Source organism: Lampetra planeri, chromosome 2, assembly GCF_965212315.1.
Source record: "Lampetra planeri chromosome 2, kcLamPlan1.2.h2, whole genome shotgun sequence".
Taxonomy (NCBI): Eukaryota; Metazoa; Chordata; class Hyperoartia; order Petromyzontiformes; family Petromyzontidae; genus Lampetra; species Lampetra planeri.
In genome coordinates, this window is record NC_136108.1 from 2,229,151 (window position 1) to 2,254,880 (window position 25,730).

The window sequence follows — 25,730 nt, forward strand, 5'->3', positions numbered from 1 at the left end:
GCGTGTCCCTTTAAGAGCCGTTACCCCAACGCGATTCCCATGAAGACCCGTCACCCTAATACGTTTCCCTTTAAGATCCGTAACCCCAACACGTGTCCCTTTAAGAGCCGTCAACCCAACACATGTCCCTTCAAGAGCGGTCACCCAAACACGTGCCCTTTTAAGAGCCGTCACCACAACACGTTTCCCTTTAACAGCCGTCATCCCAAAACGCGTCCCTTTAAGAGCCGTCACACCAGTACATGTCCCTTTAACAACCGTCACCCCAACACGTGTCCCATGAAGAGCCGTCACCCCAACACGTGCTCCTTTAAGAGACGTCACCCCCAACACGTGTCCCTTTAAGAGCCGTCACACCAATACGTGTCCCTTTAAGAGCCTTCATCCCAACACGTGCCCCTTTAACAGCCGTCACCCCAACACGTGTCCCTTTAAGAGCCGTCACACCAGTGCGTGTCCCTTTAAAAGCCGTCACCCCAACACGTGCTCCTTTAAGAGCCGTCACCTCAACACGTGTCCCTTTAAGAGCCTTCACTCCAACACGTGTCCCTTTAAGAGCCGTCACACCAATACGTGTCCCTTTAAGAGCCGTCACCACAACACGTGTCCCTTTAAGAGCCGTCACCCCCATAAGTACTGTTCTCCTTTATGAGTGGAACCCACACGGTGTGCTCCTTTAAGATACCGTCACCTCTACACCTGCGACCTTGAGGTTTATCTCCGCAACAAGTGTCCCTTTTAAGAGCCGAAACTTCAACACGTGTCCCTTTAAGAGCCAACACCTCAACACGTGTTCCTTTAAGAGCAGACACTTCAACACGTGTCCCTTTTAAGAGCAGACACTTCAACACGTGTCCCTTTAAGAGCCAACACCTCAACACGTGTCCCTTTAAGAGCCAAAACCTCAACACGTGCCCCTTTAAGAGCCGTCACCGTGACCGTGCCGCGTGCTCACCTCTTTAAAAGTCGGCAACGACACGTGCGCTGCTTTCGGAGCCATCACTTCGGAACGCGTTCTTCTATGAGCCGTCACCTCCTCCTTGCGTGACCCTTTAAGAGCCGCCACGTCCGCAGGTGCCCCATTGGCACCGACCATCTCCGCACGTGTCCCTTTAAGAGCCGTCACCGGCTCGCGCGCTCCTCTGAGAGCCGCTACATCCGCACGTGCCCCTTTAAGAGCCATCCCCTATTCAGAAGCGAATCGACCCGCCGCCCCCCTTCCACCGCCTTCATTAAACACCCATCGGTGCATTAAACACACGGGCGAGACGTCTGTTTCCCAGTGTCCGATTCACAACACTGGACCGTCCCAACCCACGTTGGGACGGCGGGCTCACGGAGAGAGGAAGTTTTTGTGTGTGTGTGTGTTTTAAAGGAGCCGTGTGCACCAACTGAACTAAGAGTGACAGTGCAGAGCGAGCCGTCAAAGTCATCCAATCACCGACGGTGGAACTCGCGGCTCCCCCAGTATGTGCGTCCGTGTGCGTGTGTATCTGTGAATGTGTGTGTGTGCGTGTGTGTCTGTGAATGTGTGCGTGTGTGTCTAGGGAGCTGTAGTGTAACGGTTAGCGCACTGCGCTATGAACCTGACGAACCGGGTTCAATTCTCTCTCGCGGCCAACACCAGTGAATATTATTTGAACCGGTCCTGGGCCCTCCCCTAGATCGACTCAGCCTCAAATGAGTACCTGGTGCGGTGTGTAAACATCGCCATTGGGGAGACAAAGGCGGCCGGGCTTGGTGTTGGCCATCCACCCCTCGTGTGCCGTGCCGGCCTTCATAGGTGCACACTAACAGCACTTGCCCCAAAAGTCTGTTAGGATTATATGGGGGATCTTTGTCTGTTCATGAGTATTTCTGTTTTTAAGTTTGTTGGCCTACCGCCGAACCTCAGATTAGCTCTGTATGGTGCGAAAGAAGTTCAACATTCTGTACATACATATCGCTAACAGCACTTGCCGCAAAACGTCCATTAAGCCTATTCGGGGGATCTTTGTCTTTGTCTGTTTGTGAAGCTATGTGTTCGTTAACGGCACCTTCCCTAAAAGTCCATTAAGGCTATTCGGGGGATCTGTGTCTGTTTTTGAGTCTATGTATATGTGTCTTAGTGTTTGCTAATGGCACTTGTCCTAAAAATTCCGCTTTAGGCTATTCGGGGATCTTTGTCTTTGCCTGTTTGTGAGTCTATGCATGTGTGTCTGTCTAAGTGCTCGCGAACAACGCTTGCCCCAAAATTCCGCCGAGGCTATTCGGGGCCTCTTTGTCGTTGCGCGGTGCGCGCGTTAATGGCAAACGCATTAGGGGGCTCGCGGTGACGTCGTGTACGTGTCGGGGAGGGGGGCGGGGGGGGTGTTTGTTCGCGCCCCCTTTGCTCGCTTGCTGCCGCCGTTTTAGAGGTCGTTTGCTAAACTCGGTGCAGCACCCCAAACAAAAAAGAACACCCAACACAGACACAAACACACACACACAGACACACACACACAGACGCACACACACACAGACGCACAGACACGCAAGAGGGACCCTGGCAGCGCGCGTCAAAGTCACCGACCCCACGCCACCGCTAGCCCGCAGATGAGCGCGGTTTTCCCAAGAGCCCCCCCCCTCTCCTTGTGCTTTGGCTTTCTTATTTGGGCAAGCAACTCGCCCAGTTTGTCAATCCACGCCGTGGTGACGGGGGGGGGGGTCGAGCGGGCTGCCCCCGTGACAGACACATTTTTGGAGAGGGCCTCTTCATTCCCCCAGCAGTGAATTGGCAGAGGGCCGAAAATTATGACTATTTATTATAACGATGCTTCATTGATATATATAGCGTCGTCGTTGGCGCTAATTTCATCTCAGACTCGCTGAAAGGCAGCAGCCAAGCATTGAGCCGGCGCTACTAGAAATTGCCCAAGCTCTGCAGTCCCCTATATGTTGAACTTCTTTCGCACCGTACGTGGCCTACCGTGCTAATCGGAAGGACAACAAACTAAACACAAAAATCAGTTCTAAAGAGATGAGTTTTCAACCGAGATGATTTAAAAGCGCATCTGAAAGCGCCGGGCGGTGATGCGGTGACCACCGTGTCTGTTCGATGGGCAGCTAAAGGCCGCTGCAAGGATGAGCGGAGTTCGCGTGATGGTTTATGCTTCTTGACGAGATCAGCAAGGTATTGTGGTTCGTTTGTGTTGTTGCTGCTGTTGTTGTTGATGATGTTTGGGTTTTTGTTGTGGGTGTTTTGGTTGTTGGTGTCTTTGTTGTTGTGATGGTTGTTTTGGCGGCTGGTGTGTGTGTTGTCGTGGTGGTTGTTGTTGTAGTTGTTGTGGTGGTGGTGGTTGCTCCACGTGTCGCACCTGGCGCGCCCAGCTGTGGCTCGTGGTGTCCGAGGACGTGCTGCAGTCCGAGTTCTTAAACGCGCCGATGGGGCCGGGTCTCTTACAGGGAACCTGGGGGCACATGGACACAGACTTGTACACAAACAAAGACAAAGATCCCCCGTATAACCTTAACGGACTAAATCTTGACTCAAAGCTTTCGTGACTGCAGGAATACATATTCTATGGGCATTTCGGTAAAGCCACGTAGATAGAAAAATAAAAAAAATATCACGACGTTTCGATCGCAACACAACACAAGCAATTGGCTTCAGGTGAAAGACCCATAAAATACCTTAACGGACTGTTGGGGCAAGTGCTGTTAGCGAGCACCTATGAAGGCTGGAACGACACGGGAGGGGGTGGGTGGCCAACACCACGCCTCGCCGCCTTTGTCTCCCCAGCGGCAATGTTTACACAGCGCACCAGGTTACTAATTTGAGGCCGAGTCGACCTAGATGAGCCCCAGGTCAGGTTCAGATAATCGCCACTGGTATTGGCCGTGAGCGGGAGTCGAACTCGGGTCGCCAGGTTCGTAGCGCAGCGCGCGAACCACTACACAACTGGTCCCCACCAAGATACAGACACGGAGTAAGACACATGAACAAAAATCAACACTACCAATCACCACCAAACTCCCTGCCGTCACTACCACCACCACTGCAAGTCATCCCGTCGAGGCATCTCTGCTCCATCGCTCAATGCCCTTGTGCCTAACACGTTTCCTCACAGAGGATAGTATCGCTACTATTATCTTCCTAGAGGATGGTGATTTGGATTTGTAGAGAAAGCACAGAGAGCCACGCGGGGTGGCAATGCCCAAGTTCGTGACTCACCCCTAGTCACGCGACTCTTTCTTTGGTCGGCCAGTGAGTGAGTGAGTCGTTCACTCACGCGTCATACTCACCTACTCAAATTCTATCACTCACGCATTTACTCACATTCAATGAGTCAGTCAGCCACTCACTCACTCAGCAGTCATTAACGAATTCAGTCAGTCGGTCATTCGTCACATCACTCCCTCATTCATTCACTCACTCACCCATTCAATCACTCAATCATGAATATATTCGTGCACTCATTCATTCACTCACCGACTCATTTAATCACCCAGTCATTCACTCACTCACCCCATCACTCAGTCATGAAATCGCTAATTAATTCACTCACCCACTAATTCAATCACCCAGTCATTCACTCACTCACCCCATCACTCAGTCATGAAATCGCTAATTCATTCACTCACCCACTCATTCAATCACCCAGTCATTCATTCACTCACACCATCACTCAGTCCTTCAATCGCTCATTCATTCACTCACCCATCGGATGATGACAAAGATGATTACTCCACACGAATTTACGAAACCTATTCAGGAACATGTGCACACGTACACACACGTCCACAGACACAAGACTTGCCGCAACTGCTGTTTGTGAGCGCCTGTTAAGGCCGGCACAGCGCACAATCAGCTTGTGTGGCCAGGAGCAAACCAAACCGCGTCTGTCTCCCCAGGTGTTCATACACAGCGTACCAGGTACGCACTTTAAGCTAAATCTACCTAGGCGAGGCCCGGAATACGTGTTCATGTCACTCGTCAATGACGTTCAGAGTCGTGGCCGCGGGTCGCCGTGTTTCTAGCACAGTGTGCTCACCACTGCGCCACCGCTCCCTCCCCTTAGACTTGACCCTCGCACGGACACACACCATCGTCGAGTCAAAAATACACGTGTGTGCGCGCACAGCAGCACGCATATCACAACGCCGTGGGTGAGTGGCTGTGGAACAGCTGGTAGCTGCTACGTGTTATATCAGAGCACTGAATCTGTCTGCAATTTTACGCACTTTATTGGGATGGAATTTGTATGCAAAACGCATAACTGTAAGGTTTTAAAACACCGGATTTTAGTCGGGGTTTTTGTTATTGCGCAAGTTATTTATTTTATGTAAAAAAAAACATCTTCCACTTTTGCCAGATCGTATTATTGTGTCAGTATTCGTTTAAGGCTCTTTGCTTATCTTCTCTAATAATAATACATATTCTATTCACACACTCACAACTCAAGTGAGTCGTAAGCAGCCGCCACGCCTTGGTTTCGTACATCACTTCAAAAATACAATTATAAAAAAACATATATATGGAGGAAAGGTGGTAAGGGCCACAACGCATTGCCAAAATGAGGTAAATGGAAAGTGGTCAGGGTCAGATGGTGCTGTTCTATACAATAAAATGCAACCATCAATGGGTGTAACGGTGAACTATTTCAGCAGAGCCCATCCTAATGCCCGCTTGTTGACGCAGGAGCCGCATGGATCTGTGGTGGCCACGTGGGCGAAGGTCCACTCGCATCATCACATCGACACACACACACACGCACGTGTGTATTCATTCAATGATTTACTTTTCTCGTGTATCTATCTATCTGTTGCTCTGACTGAGTGAAAGTCACGTGTAAAAAAAAAGGTCGCTCAAATGAAATTTAAGCGGGGAAAGCTTCAGTCAGTCTCAAGACTCGAGTTATCGGGGAGGGTACTGCCCGCTGTATTGGGATGTTTGGCCCCACTTCAATTAACGAGCGGTTTTGGCCTCTCGTGGAAAGGCAACTTTAATTTGTGTGTGTGTTTAGTTTGTTGTCCTTCCCCTCACCTGCGGTTAGCACGGTTGGTTGTCTACGTACGGTGCGAAAGAAATTCGACATACATACAATGACAGTGGAGAACGCAGGAGAAACCATAGCAAGCAATACGACACGGACAGCCCTTTGTATTTGGGCAGCAGACCCCCATGTATTAGACGTGCACACAAGACAGAGATCCCCCGTATAACCTTAACAGACGTACCACGCATAAACGCCCAAAAACACGTGTGTACAGTGCTGTTAGCGAGCAGCACCTATGAAGGCCGGCACGGCACACGAGGGGGTGGGTGGCCAGCACCACGCCCGGCCGCCTTTGTCTCCCAAGTGGCAATAACTACACATAGCACCGGGTAGTGATTTGCGGCTGAGTCGACCTAGGGGAGGCCCAGGACCGGTATGGACGATAATCATCACTGGAATTTGCCATGAGCGAGAATCGAACTCGAGTCGCTGGGTTCGAAGTGCAGTGCCGCTGCATCCTCGACTGAAGGGTGACACACACAGACACACCACGTGGTGGCGTTGACATCACCGCACGCTCGCTGCACTTTGAGGCCACGTGGTGGTGGCACTGCAGGTGACGCACGCACACCACCCAACACACACACACCACCCAACACACACACACACACCACCCAACACACACACACACACCACCCAACACACACACACACCACCCAACACACACACACCACCCAACACACACACCACCCAACACACACAAACCACCCAACACACACACACCACCCAACACACACACACCACCCAACACACACACACCACCCAACACACACACACACCACCCAACACACACACACCACCCAACACACACACACCACCCAACACACACACACACACACACACCACCAACACACACACACCACCAAACACATACCACCCAACACACACACACCACCCAACACACACATACACACCACCCAACACACACACACCACCCAACACACACACACACACATCACCCAACACACACACACACCACCCAACACACACACACCACCCAACACACACACCACCCAACACACACACACACCACCCAACACAAACACCACCCAACACACACACACACTCCACCCAACACACACACACACACCACCCAACACACACACACACCACCCAACACACACACACACCACCCAACACACACACACCACCCAACACACACACACACACCACCCAACACACACATACCACCCAACACACACACACTACCCAACACACACACACACCACCCAACACACACCACCCAACACACACACACCACCCAACACACACACACACCACCCAACACACACACACCACCCAACACACACACACACCACCCAACACCCACACACACACCACCCAACACACACACACACCACCAACACACACACCACCCAACACACACACACACACTACCCAACACACACACACCATCCAACACACACACACACACCACCCAACACACACACACACCACCCAACACACACAGACACACCACCCAACACACACACACACACACCACCCAACACACACACACACCACCCAACACACACACACACCACCCAACACACACACACACCACCCAACACACAACAACAACAACCGCCATTCGCCACTAAGTGGCGGTGACGTCACCACGACGCTTGTGCCAGGCCATGTGCACCTTGAGGCCACGTGAAGTGTCGAACGCCCGCTGGCAGGAGGTCACGGGGCAGACCCAGGTGCCACGGGTCGACTGACCGAGATGACCGAGATGACTGGCTGATGCACCACCTGTGCCCCCTACTGTACCAACTTGCTGTGCTTTAGCTACCCGGCGCTCCGCTCGTTGTTGTGAGCGTTGCTCCTCCGCCCTCCGTTGTTGCTGGAGGGCGACTGCCTCCAACTGCCCAGTAGCGTCCTTCACGAGCCTCCTCCACTGAGGCCGATCTTGACACCGCTGGTACCAGTCATCGGCAAGTCCACTCAGCTCCACATCCTCCTGTACCACATCACTCCATCTCTTCTCCAGCCCGTGCCGCGCCCGTTTAGCCCCCTCGATCCGGACGAACAAAAGCTGTTTAGGCATGCGGTGGCTGGGCATGCGGGCTACATGACCCAGCCAACGCAGCCTTGCCTGCCGGAGGAGCTCACTGATGGGACTTTGCCCAGATCTTTCAAGGACTTGTGAGCTCCTCACACAATCCAGCCTGGTTAAACCCAGGATGGATCGTAGGCAGGCCAGCCTAAATGTTTCCAACCGGCGAAGATGCTCCACTAGGGGGGTCCACGTTTCGCAAGCGTAGAGAAGGGAGGGAATGACCGTGGCCGAGAAGACCTGAAGCTTCGTGCGGAGCGACAGACCAGGTAGCTTCCACACAGCGTTACGCAACCGATGAAAAGATATTGCCGCTCGACTGATTCGGAGTGAGACCTCTGCTGATAAACTGGAGCCGGTCATAAGCACACTGCCCAGGTATGGGAAACTCTCCACTCTCTCCACAACTGCCCCATCACCAATTGGGAGTTGTGGGGGTGGAGTGTCCGATGGTACAAAATACCCAGGCAGGTGCTTAGTTTTGGTGGGGCTGATGGTAACACACACACACACCACCCAACACACACACACCACCCAACACACACACAAACACACTTCACCACCATGCAACTCAGCCACAGTACATTCTACACACACACACTAACACACTGAACCACCATGCAACTCAGTACACACACAGTACACACACAGTACACACACACACAGTACACACACACAGTACACCCACACAGCACACACAGTACACACACACAGTACACACACACACAGTACACACACAGCACACACAGTACACACACACAGTACACACAGTACATACACAGTACACACACACAGTACACACACACAGTACACACAGTACACACACACAGTACACACACACAATACACACAGTACACACACGCAGTACACACACGCAGTACACACACGCAGTACACACACAGTACATTCACGCAGTACACACACACAGTACACACACAGTACACACACACAGTACACACACACAGTACATACACACAGTACACACACTACACAGTACACACACGCACTATCACCTTCACGCTCGGCGTCTCCATGCCCGGCTGCGGCTGCTGTTGCTGCAGCATCAGCAGCCGCGTGTCGCTCTCCGCTGTTATGGGCGCTGCTCCTCCTCCTCCCCCACGCTGCACCATCGGGTCCGCCGCTCCTCGGGCAGCCGAGGAGGAGGAGGAGAAGAGGGGCGGAGAGCGGGGAGCGTGCAGCCCCAACAGGGAGGGAGGACGACGTGAGATGATGAGTGACTCCGACGACAGCCTCTTCCTGCACCGTCTACGACAGCTGCTGCTGCTACTACAGCATAACCAAGACGACTCCACCTCCCTCCGCTTGCCTCGCAATGACCGCTGCGCTGTTTTACGACGTGTGCTTCGGACTGCACGGGGTGCTTCTGGTAGCGCAAATGTGGATGGAGCGTCTTCATCTGCGACGATTAACCCGGCCTCGTACGCCGCTGGCTACGAGCTCGGAGAGATGATGATGATGGGGCGTTTCTCATTCTCACTCTCTCGGCGTTGCCTTTCTCTCTCTTCTCTTTCCCTCCTCTCGCGCACACAAAGGCGCGCGCGTGTTTGTGTGCGCGCGCGCGCGTGCGTCACACGTGCACGCGCTCGATCGAGGTGTCGCGATCAGCACTGGGAGAGGTAACGCGCGGAAGAACATCGGCGGGGAGGGAGGGAGGGATTTAAAATTTTAAATCTGCTTCGCGAGAAGAGGTCGTTGTGATCATCGTCATCATCATGATGATCATTGTCGTTACAGAGTGTTTCTGTGCCCATCACACTGATCGTGGCTAAACAAAGCCATACTCGTTTATGAAATATATATATACGGTACGTATTTCAGACTGCACGTGGCTCTGGTGAACATCATAATCACCATCACCCACGATGTGCCTTTCACATTGACCTTGAATGTCATCTTCATATTTTGTATTTAATCTCCATCGTGGCTATACATCATTATCATCGCTATTCTGTCTTTGACATCAATTGTGGATAAATGATTATTCATCGCCATTCTGTCGCCTGATGAAGCTAGTGGTAATAACTGGCGAAACGTCGTACTCAGATTGTAAATGTCGTGGCTTGGCTCTCCAACACACCGGTTAGTGCTGTACTAGTGACGAATTGGTACGTTCTGTTTACGTGACAACCCTTACTAGTTGGCTGTGTCGTGTGGTGGCGGGTTGTAACGACACATTTATATATTTACGAGATCTCACCCAAAAAAACCCCCTTTATTATGGATATTGGTCGCGAAAGCCTGATACGTGTTAATGTGTCTCCTTCGTGGATGTGTTTGTCCACGTAAAAAAGAGATGTCTTACACAACCCATCAACCGCACGTCCTCCTGGGAGACAATACTTTCAGCAGCATTGATTCAATACAAGCAAAACCCTGGACCGGTGTCATCACAGTGTCTCAATCGGCAGCAGAGTCAGGCTTTGCTGAATCAATGGTGAACTGCCAGATGTTACTATTTTATTTATTCACCGGGTAAAGCCCACTGAGCTATGTGGGCATTTTTCAGAAGCGACCTGGCCACAAATGATAGCTCAACGAAGTGGCTTATCATGTGGAAATGTATAGCAGCCAAATACTCTAATCGCATGTTTCTAAATCTGCAGGGAAAACCCGGAGGACCTGGACAAAAATTTTCGCGACCACGGGGAGGACATGCAAACTCCAAATATAAAGGCGTCAGGGTTGGGATCGAACTCACGACCTCATGCATATCAGGCGAGGCAGTCAACATCTCACAATTGCGGCGCCCATGTAACAGCCTTGGCAAGGGCCGTCTCTTTAAGGCGTGGGTCCCAGTTCGTTACATAACAGACGGGGCAGACCCTAAAGCGTAAAAAACACACAAGAAACAGTAAACACACCCATCAATTGATGATGTTCGTTTCGCCATCACCAGGAGCTGGAGAAGACACGGGTGGGTAGGGGGGGGGCTCAGTCCGTGTGCCCCCTCCTGTACTCCGCAGCACAATACATTATTGCTTCTCTCCCCCCGCACCTCCGATTAGTACGATTGGCTACGTACGGTGCGAAAGAAGTCCAACATACGTACACGCAATGCGCAGTAATTCCCGACACCGAGCGGGCTCGTGCCCCCCACGTTCAGTGTCCTGTTCAGGCTGTGGAAGAATGAAAGCGCTGGCTTGCATTGTCCGCCTCTGGTTGACGTTTAATCACCATCCCAATATGCAGAACGCAGAGGCACGGAGGAGTCGTTTGGAGGGCGCGAGGTTTAATTACGAAGTCGCAAATCACGGATTCTGTTCACTCGGCCTCGTGCACGGGCGAGAAGAGGGGGGGTTAACTCTTACGCCTCTATTCCAAGCGCAACCATATATAGCACAGCTTTCATGGTTGGCTGTGTTGGGTAGAGGAGGGTATACGAAACACATTTTACTTTATGCGATATAACCCAGGAAATCAACTCCGAATCCCAAATATTAGCTTCACCACCACCACCGTTAATACATGAAGGGCGCATCCCTGCAATTAGTTGTTCACGCCTCTGCTGGCGAAACAGCACCTCCGATTATCACAGCTGGCAACGTACTGTGTGAAAGAAGTTCAGCATGCACACGGGGCCATTCTGGAGGGTGTTTGGCTTACTTTACACTGCAGCCTTCGAGTCATTATCTCTCTCGTCGAGACCACTGCGCCGGTTACAAGTTAACATTGTTGTACTTCACCCAGTTCTCACTTGGTTTTTGAGCAAAAATCGACACGAAACAATACGGGTTGCAATACACTTTACAGGCCTTTGTATGCATTCTGTAGATTTTAATTGTAACAAAGCTCCACTTTCACCCATCTCCTTTGCGTTGCGGGGGACAGAAGGGTTGTTGTGTGTGTGGGGGTCACCGCATGAGCGACTCGCCACTGAGGAACTAACCATCGAACAAAGACGGCCACTGCATCGCGCGCTTTCAGATGCGCTTCTGTGGCCGTCTGGAACGCTCTTCCTTCCGATATTAGGAAGCCGCTGGAGTTGTGCACTTTTAAACATAGGTTGAAAACTAATTTCGTTAGAACTGCATTTAGTTGCTTTTCCTTCCCGCGCAACTCTGATTAGCACGTTTGGCTACGTACGGTGCGAAAGAAGTTCAACATACATACATAGTCGGCAACCTCCTCCCCCTTCGGCGCCCCTAACACCGGCCCCGATGGCGAACGACGAGACTCAGAATGTATTGCCAGCTTGCAGATTGTATCGTTGGAATATTTCACTTTGAATTCATTTTGAGATTACCGGCTCGCTTTATTGCAGTAATACGTGGCACCAGTGATTCAATATGATCTCCTTCAGTATTGACGGTGCTGCTGTACAATGATTGTGAAAATAAAACATGAAATAAAAAAAAGTGCTCGCTTCATCACCCGAAATCATTGCAGGTCCATAAGTCATCATAATTTCTGGCGCAACGTATTTTTACGTAGCAGTTTGCTTAACCACGCAAACAGTTGACAAGTTTCAACTTTACGAGTGTTTATCAGCCAAGTGTTAAATTATTGTTGCTGGGTGGTCTGGTGGTTTGACACAAGAAAAATCAATAAATACTGGACAATCACGGTGACGCGCCTCTGAACAATCATTTTGAATTGAGCCCCAGATTTCTCGTGACCTATTTATTTACGTCTGCGCTACCCGAAACGGTACCGCCGAGAATTCAATCCCAGCTGATATATCAAAAGCAACATTTAAGGCGCCTTCACGCTCTGGTATACAACACTGTATTACGAAGAGAAAAAACACAGCCGATAACGTGGGAATGCAGCCCTATGATTGAACACCCATGCATGTTTATTGCTTTTCAATTTGAACGCGCCCCATTGTGCTCATCACAGAGCGACTATTTAACATATTTTACTCGCCAATGGGCCAAAGCGGAAATTGGTACCACCGCAATGTAGTAAAACATTACGACAGATTTATTTCCGTGGCAAAATACCAGGGATTTAATTTATTACCCCACTTATATCACATGGTGACCACATAATTCAGTTGTTGGCCGCATGAATAAATTGGAACCACGGAAGTTACGCCACATCGGGTGGTACCGACAAATGGGATATCTGCTCTGAGCTCATGGACTATATGTAACAGATGTCAATGAATAGCATGCAAGTAATAATGATGCACCAACGCACCATCGATTCTTAAGCTATGAAACTAATACTTGTATTTTACTAGCTATGTAGATATTTTTCAGAAGCGACCTGGCCACAAATGATAGCTCAACGAAGTGGCTTATCACGTTGAATTTTAAAACAGCCAAATACTCTAAACGCATGTTTCTAAATGTGGAGGGAAAAACCGGAGGACCCGGAAAAAATCCACACGGCGACGGGGAGAACATGCAAACTAAAAATATATAGGCGTCGGGGTCGGGATCGAACCCACAACCTCCTGCATATGCTTAAAGCAACTTAAACCTACGGCTTGTTAATTCACTCTTGGATGAAGGCCTCCCCCACATCATGTCAGTCACCATACTTCACCATAGCGCAGTGCTAACCACTGCCACAACCGCTGCACCCACACTTGATATGCACTGATTGAACTGCGGGAGTAATAATCAACGGCTTGTTGTTCGTACACGTGGTATTTAATTGGGTCGAGTAATACCTGCAGCCACGAGGGGTTCTCATTTCACGATGACAGGAAGAGAAATTTAACCCCCGTATGTTGACAATTCATCATATTGCGTGGTGGGAGGGGGTCAGAGGGGGGAATGATTACCTGCCAATATGGACAGAGACCACCTCTTATTTTTACATCCCATACATTCATCTTTTTTTCAGATACACAAAGTGGCCTTGGTTGGGGGTTTTGATACAAAAGCGAAATTTGAAGAGGTCTTTACAATCAGATTGTGGCGAAAATGTGGTGCAGAGGCATATGATGAGGTTCATCAAGGTCCCGAGAAGCCTTCTTCTAGACATGATGGGGTCTAGAAGTCTTGACAATCGAGACAGTGAGAGGACAACATCAACATATTAAGGGATCCTGAGAGGTCTTCATCAAGACTTGACGATAACGGCCACAAAGGACCTCATTAAGACGTGGTGGTGACTGCGTGTTGAGGTCTCCATCTAGGGACGTGGTGATGGGACCCAGAGAGGCCTTCACCAGGTCAAGGTTGGGTTCATCTTGTACTTGTTGTAGTCCGCCAGCAGAAAGAATGCCAGCACCGTCTCATGACCTGTCAATGCAAACCTTCCATTATGGAAATGCACGTGAATTGTTGAACATATAGAGTATGCACATTAATTGTTGAGCATATGTTTTAGTGGAAAGGCCATGGTCACTAATATCTGGCAGAAAAGCTGTTTCAGGCACAAACATGAATCTTGCTTCAAATACACATATATGTAAAAGCAGGAAATGTATTATACGACAAGACTATACAACTAATGAATGCAGCTACTGTTACAATATGGATTTAAATAACGTGAATTTATCTCAAATTGTGTTTGACCAGGGCTCCATTTATTAAGGTTCCTAATTTAATTAATCCTCCCAGCAGTGGCCAGCTCATGTGCAGGGAGGCCTGAGTGAATGCACTTGGAAGCTCATGAACAATTAATGAAACAGTTCTGGGGAACGCGAGGGCTTTGATTGTCATGGTGGTGACGATGATAACGGACCAATGTGGTCAAGGCTCTGGTAACGATTACGGTAATGACTGTGGTGATACTAATGGCAGTGCTGAAAATTATGATGGTGAGATACCCATAGTTATGATTGTGGTGGTGGTGATGATGATGGTTATGATTATGGAAAATCATGGTGGTGACGATAACAGCAATGACTACGGTGACAATCTTGATTATGATGGTAGTGGCAGTGGTTATAAATTGTAGCTGGTATTGATAATGATCATGGTGATGATGTTGATGGTGATCATAGTGATAACGACAGTCACAATGATGACAACGATGATGGCACCAACGCAATGCGAGCGATGATGATCTCAGCGGTGTTCCCTGTGGGTGTGCAGCCAGTGTATGTGCATGTATGTCGAACTTCTTTCTGAACGTACGTAGCCAATTGTGCTAATCTGAGGTGCGGGGTAAGGATAACAAACTAAACACAAAAATAGGTTCCAAAGAAATGTGTTTTTTTATCTAGATGATTTAAAAGTGCATAGCTCCAGTGGCTTCCTTATATCAGAAGAGTGTTCCAGACGGCCGCAGAAGCGCATTTGAAAGCACGCGACGTGATGACCGTTTTTGTCTGATGGCCAACCAAAAGCCGCTGCTGCTGCGAGGACCGTAGCGCGGGTGATGGTTTATGCTCCTTGACGAAATCAGCAAGGTATTGTGGTCAATTTGTGACACTTTTTGTGTGTAGTGAGTGCAAGCGGTGGGCATCGTACGGACGCCGGAGTCGTGCAGCGTCTGCTCATCGTGCAGCAGCAGATGCTCGTCGTCCTCCAGGCTCACCACCAGCTCATTCGTCTGCCACCGCAGACGAGAGCAACGGCGACAGTGAGAGAAGTAGACGACAGGATGGGCAGCAGTCGTGAGCTCCGTTTGCTTTGTATGAATTGCAAGACCATGCAGCGGTTACGATCCGTGGTACGTATGGCTCGCGCAGCAAAGACTATGCGCCTTACCTTTGCGCCGTGTGCCTGATGAATAATCTTGAGAGTATCTGCCGAATCACAGTTAAAATTAAGGATTGTTAAAGTTACGCATGTTTTCACATCGAGTAAGTACATGTTAAAATTGTACGGATTATTTTGCGTGTGTCGCAGGAATAACACATTACCGTAAGTGTGTTTCTTAAATGGAGGAGGCAACTGTGCTCTTGTCGGAATTTCTGCATCAGATCATTCAAAAATTCTGGTATAAGTGCATATAGAAGGAACCAACTGGCCTCAAAGTCTTTATATGCCCAATGTTCCCTTGTACAGATGTAACGATTCACTCGCTGGGCCATTGGAGGGACTCGAGTAAAGGACGTGAAAACCACGGGGGCGGAGGACGAGCTCGCCGCACCTCGCAGAAGCAAGCTCATGAAGTCCCGCACGCTCTGCGAGACGGCGACGTCGTGGAAGACGAGCTCGCGGAAGTTGCGGTGCTCGAAGGAGCGCACGAGGCGCACGCACAGCGTCACCGTCTCCAGCCCCGGACGCTCCGGGGCCCGGCACGCAGCCTCACTCATACACGGAGCTTTACACAAAGACACGGATCCCTCATACAGCGTTAACAGACTGTTGGCGCAAGTGTTAGCGAGCACCCGGTACATATTTGAGGCTGAACCGACCTAGGGTAGGACCAGGACCGATTCAGATAATCGTCACTGGTGTTGGCCGTCACGGCGGGGAGAGTATAGCACTGTAACATTTGATTGTGTTGCACTGCCCTCTGCTGCCCACAACGTATATTAATTAACCCAGTATCTCTCGCAGCAGTATGCCGCAACTAATTCTTGTGTACCCCAAAACGGTCAGCCTTTTCGAGATCGCCAATCTTTTATATATTCTTATGCAAATTACATCACTGCACACTGCATGTACCTGAAGGTTGGCGAGCACAGACAGCTGTACCCATAGGATTTTCACAAGAACTGGCACCGAGGAACAGCTCTAAATCTTGTAACTACCCACAGGTTACTTTATATCTTGTCAGGCGTCCCATCACGTAACTCTCGTGACATCACCGTTATTATTTTATCGCGGCAAGGCGATGCCTCGGTGATGTTTCCAAAGTGCCGCAATGATGCACTTTATCGTTACTCTAAAGTATGTTTTTTTCCCTCCAAGGCAAGTATCTTGTAGGATTCTTAAATGATAGCTGGTAAACCGGTAATCAATTCTGATGATTGGCACATGTTAAGGTACAGAGGGCGCAGTGGTCTAAGTAACCGCGCGATAAATGTGTCCTTATTTCTCAATTAAAAGGTAGAATTGCAACCCTGCAATGGAAAAAAAGCCAGGATACTAACGCAGCGTTTTCTCAAACTTGTTTTGGCCCGCGGACTACAAAATTTCCGCGGACCACCCAGCCCCCCCTGGTGACAAACCGCATTCACTTCTCTTTCAATACCAGGAGTACAAAATTATGAATATCACTGGAACATTGTTTTTAATGCAGCGATAAGGTTTTTTTGACGGGGGGCACTTAAAGATCATCGGCTTTCGGTAGTTCAATCAGTTTAGTTTCCCTCACTTAATTTATTAAACATAACAAAAATGTAAATACATTTCATGAAAAGGTATGAACATTGTTGTCATTTGCGGATCAACCTGCATTTGAATCAGAGCCCCGCGCACCACGTGGAGGGCCGTCACGGGTCACCTGGTGGGGCGGGACCCGCGCCTTGAGAACCACCGCTTCAACGCCCCGAGTATCTCGGTGTATGCGGCACTGTACTGCAGCTACAAGTCCAGTACTTTGCTTGGCACATTCCTTCCATACCAAGTCACATCAATCGTCACGTGACGTTGCGTGACCGTCTCTTTTTGTCAACGAAGCAGTTTGAAACACAACCCTGGTAGTATTTACAAAACAATAACGGTTTGTAGGTTCGGTCAATAGTTACTCAAATTAGAGCCCAATTACACTTATTACCTCGATTCTCGAATCACTACAATTGGGGATCTGTATAAACTGTGATATTCCAAAATTAAAATTCTATTTTCTGTTCAGGTACCCATCTCCACTGGTGGTCCTGAGCCAGTGGCTGAAATTCCACATTCCTATGACGAGAACCGAGAGCCCTAACCTATTGATCTTAGTCCTGGTTAACTAAAGCAGATGTATGTGCTGTCCTCGCTATCATAGGTGTTGACCAGGTCAACAACGCAGAGATGTAGGCGCTGTTGACATTCCCTGCACCTCTGCCGTAGCGAACGGACAGAGAGCTCCGTGGAGACCCTCTCCCGGTCTGAACCCAGCAGCGCGATGTTATAGCAGCGTTAGGCCCGCACACGCGTGGTCATATCGCAACGATGTAACACAACAACAACAACATCAACATCCACCCGATCGAGCAGACGGCAGCGGCGGCTCCACTCACGGCAGGGACGTCGCAGGCGAGAGACACTCACGCCGACCTTTGACCCCGACCCAGCGTCGACCACGTGCCGCCTGCGTCCCGGGACACGTGACCTCGGCACACCGCCGCGGCTGCTCGTTTGGGCTGTGGGGAGGGGGGGGTCGCAAAGAGCTTGGCGCTGATAGGTGGGTCGCATGTACCCACGTGGGCTTGCAATCGGCGTCTTTAAGCCAATGGCGTGAAGGGGGCGGGGAGTGGGCGGGCTGGGAGTGGGAGGCGGAGAGTGGGGGGCGGGGAGTGGGGGGCGGGGAGTGGGGGGGGGGTGCTGAGAGTGGGGCGTGGGGGGCTGGGAGTGGGGGGCGGGAAGTGGGGGGCTGCTAGTGGGGGGCTGGGAGTGGGGGGCTGGGAGAAGAGGCGGGGAGTGGGGGGCGGGGAGTGGGGGGCTGGGTGTGGGGGGCTGGGAGTGGGGGACGAGAAGTGGGGGGCTGCTAGTGGGGGGCTGGGAGTGGGGGGCTGGGAGAGGAGGTGGGGAGTGGGGGGCTGGGAGTGGGGGGCTGGGAGTGGGGGGCTGGGAGTGGGGGGCTAGGAGTGGGGGGCTAGGAGAGGAGGTGGGGAGTGGGGGGCTGGGCGTGGGGGGCTGAGAGTGGGGGGCTGGGAGAGGGGGGCGGGGAGTGGGGGTGGCTGAGAGTGGGTCTCCAATCAGGTGTTGATTCTGGACGCCCGCGTTGCTCCACTTTGTTCGCACAGCAGCGGCCTTCTTCTGGACCTGGGTGGGCTTCTAGGAGAGTCACAGCGCAATCACAGAAGGGCAATCGCGACTTTAAAACGGTTTCACTATTTTACTTATTTTATCAGGTAAGGCTCACTTGAGCAGTACAGCTCTTTCTTCAGAAGCGACCTCGCAATCGAAGTAGCTCATCACGTGGAAATGCATTGCAGCCAATTACTATAAACGCAGGTTTCTCATTGTGAGGACCCGAAGTGAGAGAGACAGCAGCAGGCGTCAGGGTCGGGATCGAACCCACGACCTCCTGTGTACCAGGCGAGAGAGTTCAACATCTCGCCACCGCGACTTGAAATGCAAACCCCCTTAGGGGCCGTCCATAAATTACGTCACGCACCCCTGGGGGGAGGTCAAACATTTGTGACGATGTGTGACGAGGGGGGGGGGTGAGAAATGTGACGTCACATCAAAATGAGCAAATGTAAATAAATATAGACAACACGTTCTACTTAATTAAATAGACGTTTTAATAAATGTTTTCTCCTACAACATCAGAGTGCAGCGCCACATTAAATACGCACTACAATGACAATAGTTTAAAGCGATTTGAAGCATGTTTTTTTTTGGGGGGGGGGGGCAGAGCTTTGTGACGTCATATTTGAGGGGGGGGCTGACTTTTTGTGACGCCATGTGACGAAAGGGGGGGGGGTCAAAAATCCTCCAAACTCGCGTGACGTCATTTATGGACGGCCCCTTATGCTCAACTAGTTTTAATACATATTCTTGGTTCTTTCGGTAAAAGTCACGTAGAAGAGAAAATAATAAAATAAAACAATAAAATCCTCACGACGTTTCGATTGCAACAAGAATATTAATCCTTGCAGTCACGAAAGCTTTAAAACGAAATTTCGTTTTAATACGTCTCGAATGCCTATTCTTATGCGTACTACGGAATATATAACGCTGCCTATCGGTGTTATAAAATCAAAGTCAAGATATGTTAATCACGTGGTGGAGGAGGAGGAGGACCACGGCGGCGTTAGCGGCGAGGCGAAGCGCGCGATTCCTCCAGCTTCCTCCAGGTATCTCGCCCGGTCGTTCTCGATCACACCACGGCTCGGTCGGGGTCCCCTCGGGGTCTCCGATGGGATCTCCATTGGGGTCCCCTTGAAGTCCCCGAGGCCGGGAACGGACGCGGGACACAAAGGTTCCCTCGCGGGCCGAGGCTCCGTACCGCGACCCCCCACTCCCGAGGACGTCGCTTCGTGTCGACAATAATTAATTGGGTCATTAATTAACCTGACGCCGTTTTAAATGACGCGCCGCCTCCCCAGTGATTGTTTTGTACGCGTCGAGACATTTCTCGGCAATCCACTGCTGGATGAGTGCCCCCCCCCACTCCGTGCAAGTGGTGGAAGGGCTTATTTGATCATATTGGTGAGAGATTTGGCGAAGACGGGGAGCATCGGCCGTTTTCTAAAACAATATATAGTTGGTTCATAATCGTTCTTTGCGTCATTGTTGGTGGATAATCTGCGCTTAGACGCGGGAAGTTGGTGGTTGAGGAAAAGGCCTGGTCGGATCCCGGGCGCCCTGTTGTTGCCTGGTCGCTTCTACCGGGGAAGGCGCGTGAAACCCGGTAGGGAGCATAGGGACGAGTGGGGGTCGGGTTACGGTACGAGCGGAGAGTGTTGAGACTCAAGTCTGGGTTCTCAGCCCTATAAAGCCAAAACATATTTGTTTTTGCTGCAGGTTTTAAGTAAAGTTACTTGTCGAAATGTTATATTACCAGAAATTTTTGTTGTATTTCGCAAATCGGGCTCGGCGGTAGAGCGATAAGGTTGCCAGCTAAAATATTGGTAGGGGGGTGACTTTGCCCATCATCCCTTCCTCGGGGTCGATAAAAAAGTACCACTTAGCGGGGTTGTCCTTGGAGACTCGCCCTGCGATAGGAGTTGATTTATGCACCTCTGACTTTGTGAGGTAAATATTGCGTCAATGGTCTTGATCAGGACACCATTTCGACTTCACATCGCAGGATGGGTAGAGCTATCGGTCGTGGTTTGACCAACTTACGAGAGTTGGTGGATCAAGCATACACATCACCGTATAATGCTAGACTCCCAAGGTAGCCAGGACGATACTGTACAAAAATTGTGTTTGTGAGTGAACCCGTAATTCCCTCATGCATGGTGGGGTGTCCCAAGCTGCTCCGTTTTATTCCTCTTGTATAACGCTTATTGATAATAAATTGGTCAAACGTCCTAGGACCTACCCTAACAAACTCTGGAGACTTCCATGAGGCTGTGCAGGATAAATATATGACATTACAGTATTACAAAGTACAACAATTCGGATTTGTAAAGTAACTAGCAAAGAAAGTATATTATCAGAAACGAGTGTTGGGTTGAATTCTATAGGACATGGAAGGAAAGGACGCATTGGTATCAAAAAGTGAGAATGTAATATTTGTCGATTTGAGGTTCCCCTTGTCAATAATGTAGATAGCAGACAAAGGAAAATTATTTATATAAGTTATCAGCAGTAATTATCCACGTTTGTTATTCGTGAGAAATTTACCATGATGTGATGGTGCCAATCTGCAGAAAGTGACAATTTTTTAAAGACTAGACAAAGATTTTTTACTTGAAATTGTAAAAGTGTATTTCACCTGAAATAGTGATAATTTCATTGACTTCAACATGAGACTGGATATCAAGTTTCTTTGAATTTAACTTTAGGTTTGAGGTGAATCTTGGGCTTGAATACCAAAAGCTGTCAAATAGTTTATTATAGGGTGAAGGAGACAATGCTTTTGCACTGTTCTGCAAGTTGGTGAATGCTCACATTTGTGCCATTGTGCCGTGTGGTTGCTTTGTGCGCGACAGAGGCGGACGGAAGGGAGAGTTCCTGTTGTGTGATGAGCGCTGTAAAGCGTTGGCGCTGACAAAACGCGCTTACCCTGCGCATTGCCCGCGCTTGCGACTCACAGCTGCGCATCCACCTCCCTCCTCCACCATCACATATCTCCACCACCCTCCACCACCACCTCCTCCATCTCCCTCCACTACCATCTCCCTTTATCACAACTTCCCTCCACCACCACTACCACCTACAACCACCACCCTCCACAACCACCTCCCATCATCACCAACTCGATCATCGCCAACACCACAATCGCCACAAACACCATCGCCACATCACAATCACCACCAATGTTTAGATTACCATCACCATAAACACCCATCAACAACAGAATCTCAACCACCACCACGATCACCACCACATCCCCGAGCTCCGCGCGCCCCTCCCAGCAGCAGCGCGGCGCGGTAAAGCGCGGCGGCGCAGCGAGGCGAGCGCTCTCCCGCTAACATGTCCGAAAATGACAGCAATCTGAACGGCGTGAGCGATGGCACGGGCGAGTGCACCGAGGGGGGCATGTGCCGGGACTTCCTGCGCAACGTGTGCAAGCGGGGCAAGCACTGCCGCTACCACCACCCTGAGTTCAGCGAGGTCATCAACATGGGCGTGCGCCGCAACGAGCTGAGCTTCTGCCACGACTTCCAGAACGGCAGCTGCACACGGCCCAACTGCAAGTTCGTGCACTCGCCCAAGCAGGACGAGGAGTTCTACCGGCAGCACGGGGAGCTGCCGGCGCACCTCAAGCAGACGGTGGCCGCCGGCCTTGGCCTCTCGCTGCGGGACCTGCAACTGCGGCAGGGCGAGGTGCCCGTGTGCCACGACAACCTCAACAGCGGCTGCCTCAGAGGCAAGCGCTGCAAGTTCCGGCACGTGACGCGCGAGGAGTTCACGCTGGAAATGGGGTTGTGTGGCCGCGCCGGCGCACCGGACGCCACCGCTGTGACCATCCTGCCACCCCCCCCAGCGATGCCCGCCACCATGATGCCACGCTACCGCTTCGATGGGTTCGGCGAGGCCTTCGAGGAGGAGCGCTTCGTTGAGTTTGAGCTGGCACGCGCCAAGCGGCGCCGCCTGGAGGAGCCGTGGGCCGAGCGCTTCGAGCACCCGCTGCCCACGCTGCGCCTCGCCGACACGCAGCTGCTGCTGCTGCAGGAGGAGAACCTAATGCTGCGGCGGCGCATGGAGGAGCTGCGCAAGCAGGCGGTCGACCTGACGGCCGTCAACGAGGCGCTGCTGGAGCAAAACGCGCGGCTGCGCGTGCAGGCTGGCAAGGTAGTGACGCTCACCTCGGCCGAACAGACGCTGGTGCCGCGTGCCCCCACCGTCGTGGTGGCCGCCGCTGCCATGCCCAGCTACAGCCATGCGCTGGGTCAGCCGCTCACCACGCTGAGTGGGCAGACGCTGCAGGGCCGGCCCGTGTCGCAGCAGGAGCTGGTAGCGCCGAGCGGGGCGCCCACTGCGCAGGCCTCTAACCCGGGGGCGCCACCACCCCAGCCCGTGGCACCGCCACATCTGAACCCTGAGGCATTGGCGCCCCTACCAGCCACTCTGGGGTTGGCGCCCGCCGTGTCACTCGCCACGGTGGCCGTTTCGGTGGCGCCGGTTGTGTCCATGGCGCAGTCGCTGTCGGGGATCACCATGAGCCACGCCACCACGCCCATCATGACGTTCCCCATCGCAACTCAGAGCATACATATGACGTCCCTGCCACACTAGCCACCACCACCACGATGCTGGCAGCGAATCTCTGATGCTTACAGAACTCAACCTTTGAATGCCGGATCCTCTTTGTTTTTTTAAGGAGAAATGTGTCTGAAAGTGAAAAATCTCTCCAACTCAAACTGGTATTGGGCAGTGCTCACCTCAGTTGGCTGTGAAGTGTGGATATTCCACATTCTTTAGGGCTAAACCAACTGGTCCCAACATCTTGCAACATTGTTTTTTTTATGTAACCTTTTAGGGGATGATGGGCTGAATCAATTTCCGATCAGGATTACAATTTTCCACTTGGCAATTATGAGTTGATTTTTACACCCGGCCAATTGAGTTTCGGTAATATCGAGTAAAAAAAATCAAGATTGGAGTTTTGAAGATGGCAAGGACACACGGTGGCCTGCTGAAGAGTCACATGATCGTTTAATTGATGATTTTCATAGTGGATATCATTCTTGGAATTGAAGCGGCACTCCTAAGTAATGTGACATGGCGGTGTGTACACTACTGGACTGCCTCGCCCTGTGAGCAGGGGAAATAATGTCGCGAGGGCGCACTTGATAATGTGTCTCTGCTTTAGGTCTGTTCCAAAGAGATGGTTCCACACTTGCTTTATTACGAGTTGTAGTTTTCATAAATATTGCATGAAGAGATCAATTGATCAGGCTTTTGTGTAATACAAACATGTAAATCGCTATTCATAATAAAGGTTTTTGGGTTAGGTTGCCTAAGTATAAATGTGTCGAAACCCTCCACAACCCGCAAGCCAATTAGTAAAGGAATTGTCACGTTAACAACACACAAAATAGTAACTACTTCAGCCCACGGGTGTATTGGAGAGTAAATCCACAACATTTACAATTTTAGTACTAAGTTTCGCTGGTAATTACAACCGGCATCATCGGGCGATTTGCCAGAATAGTGACGCAATCCACCTGCTCATTCATAAGAAATTCAGAGCATCTTGTGAATGTGATTAAAGATATTAAACTAAACCCAAATGATATTCTACTGAGTTTTGATGTAATTTCTCTATTCACTAAGGTTCCAGTTAACGTGTCCCTTAAATTACTTATGTGGCAGATACTATATTGGACAGACGGGACGTAACATTAGCGTAAGATTAAAGGACCACCAAAAAAAATTATTTAATACTCTCAAACACAACTGTCGGCAGTTGCACAATATGCTTGCCAACAAGGACACTCAATTCATTTTGATAACGTTGAAGTGTTGTGTAAAACTAATTGACCAAGACTAATTCGAGAATCCATTGAAATTGACAGAAATTCAAATAATTTTAACCGCTCTGACAGCTACAAGCTTAGTGCGGCATTACAATTATAATTCCTTATAGAGAAACATACTAATTAACTAATTACCAATCTATTATAATTACAATAGCCCCCCCTCCGCCTCTGATCTCTGCACCTGATTGGGTGCGGTGATGACGTCGTCCTGCTACTCTAAGACCGGAAGCAGGTGGATTGCTTCACTATTCTGGCAAATCGCCTGATGATGCTGGATGTAATTACCAGCGAAACGTTGTACTCAAATTGTAAATGTGGATTTACTCTCCAACACACCGGTGGGCTGAAGTAGTAACTAATTGGCGTTTTGATTACGTGACAAATCCCTAACTAATTGGCTGTGTCGGGTGGTGGAGGGTTACGACACATACGCGATCTAACCCAAAAACCTTTATGAATATTGATAGCGAAAGCCTACGTGTAAAAATGTCAGTCCCTAAATATTTTTTTGTTACACGGCATTTTGCTCCATGCATTATTTTTCATTCCAATGAAACTGCACATTTTTTTATTGTGTTCTTTAGGAAATCTCAGTTTGTATACAAATATTGGCAGACTTATTTGTTGCGATCTCAATTCCTCACACCTTTGTGGTATGAACAGTGTTTTCATTTGTATCTGTAATGGTAAATTAATATGGCCCTGACATATATCCTAATGTTAATGATTGAACATTGTACTGTTTTTTTTTACTGTTTTAAGTTAATGTGGACAGTGGCAATTTGGTAAGTTGAATAAAATTGGAGCTTAAATCCTGAGGTGTATTTTTGAATGTTTGTTGCGTGTTCTGTTTATGTTGTCCTTCCCCTGCATCTCCGTTTAGTACGTTTGGCTACGTGTGAAAGCTCTAAAAACATACATTACACATCAGCTTACATCACATGGGGCAACATTTGTATCTGGGGTTTTCACTTCGCATACCTCCAATGGGTCTTCACAGGGAGGTTACCTCTTTTGCTTTACT

The 25,730-nt window shown here is 50.1% G+C and overlaps 3 protein-coding genes across 5 annotated transcripts in view; 1 reads left to right on the top strand and 2 right to left on the bottom strand.

Annotated features, from left to right (window-relative positions):
* LOC144733276 (voltage-dependent L-type calcium channel subunit beta-1-like) overlaps positions 1-1,342 on the bottom strand; it is an 89,406-nt gene extending 88,064 nt beyond the window's left edge. Inside the window, exon 1 of the mRNA XM_078615085.1 lies at positions 956-1,342. Within this exon, the coding sequence (XP_078471211.1) occupies positions 956-1,183 (228 nt within the window). The 5' untranslated portion in view covers positions 1,184-1,342. The remainder of the gene's footprint in view (positions 1-955) is intronic.
* A 10,986-nt stretch (positions 1,343-12,328) lies between these two features.
* C2H2orf76 (chromosome 2 C2orf76 homolog) lies at positions 12,329-18,308 on the bottom strand. Of its 2 annotated transcripts, XM_078604013.1 has the most exons (6): positions 18,119-18,308; positions 16,096-16,269; positions 15,866-15,916; positions 15,711-15,748; positions 15,471-15,552; positions 12,329-14,294 (listed from the first exon to the last, which is right to left on the bottom strand). In XM_078604013.1, exons 1-6 carry the CDS (start codon positions 18,291-18,293, stop codon positions 14,218-14,220), a joined length of 597 nt encoding a protein of 198 aa, XP_078460139.1. In that variant the 5' UTR covers positions 18,294-18,308; the 3' UTR covers positions 12,329-14,217. The 2 variants fall into 2 exon arrangements, with proteins under 2 accessions (XP_078460139.1, XP_078460147.1); XM_078604021.1 differs by lacking the exon at positions 15,866-15,916 and having other exon boundaries at positions 12,870-14,294.
* A 1,425-nt stretch (positions 18,309-19,733) lies between these two features.
* Positions 19,734-25,518, top strand: ZC3H10 (zinc finger CCCH-type containing 10). 2 transcript variants are annotated; one of them, XM_078604043.1, is made up of 2 exons: positions 19,734-19,903; positions 22,211-25,518. In XM_078604043.1, the coding sequence occupies exons 1-2, from the start codon at positions 19,749-19,751 to the stop codon at positions 23,457-23,459; spliced, it is 1,404 nt and encodes a 467-aa protein (XP_078460169.1). In that variant the 5' UTR covers positions 19,734-19,748; the 3' UTR covers positions 23,460-25,518. The 2 variants fall into 2 exon arrangements, with proteins under 2 accessions (XP_078460169.1, XP_078460178.1); XM_078604052.1 differs by having other exon boundaries at positions 19,821-19,903; positions 21,710-25,518.
* Positions 25,519-25,730: the final 212 nt, after the last annotated feature.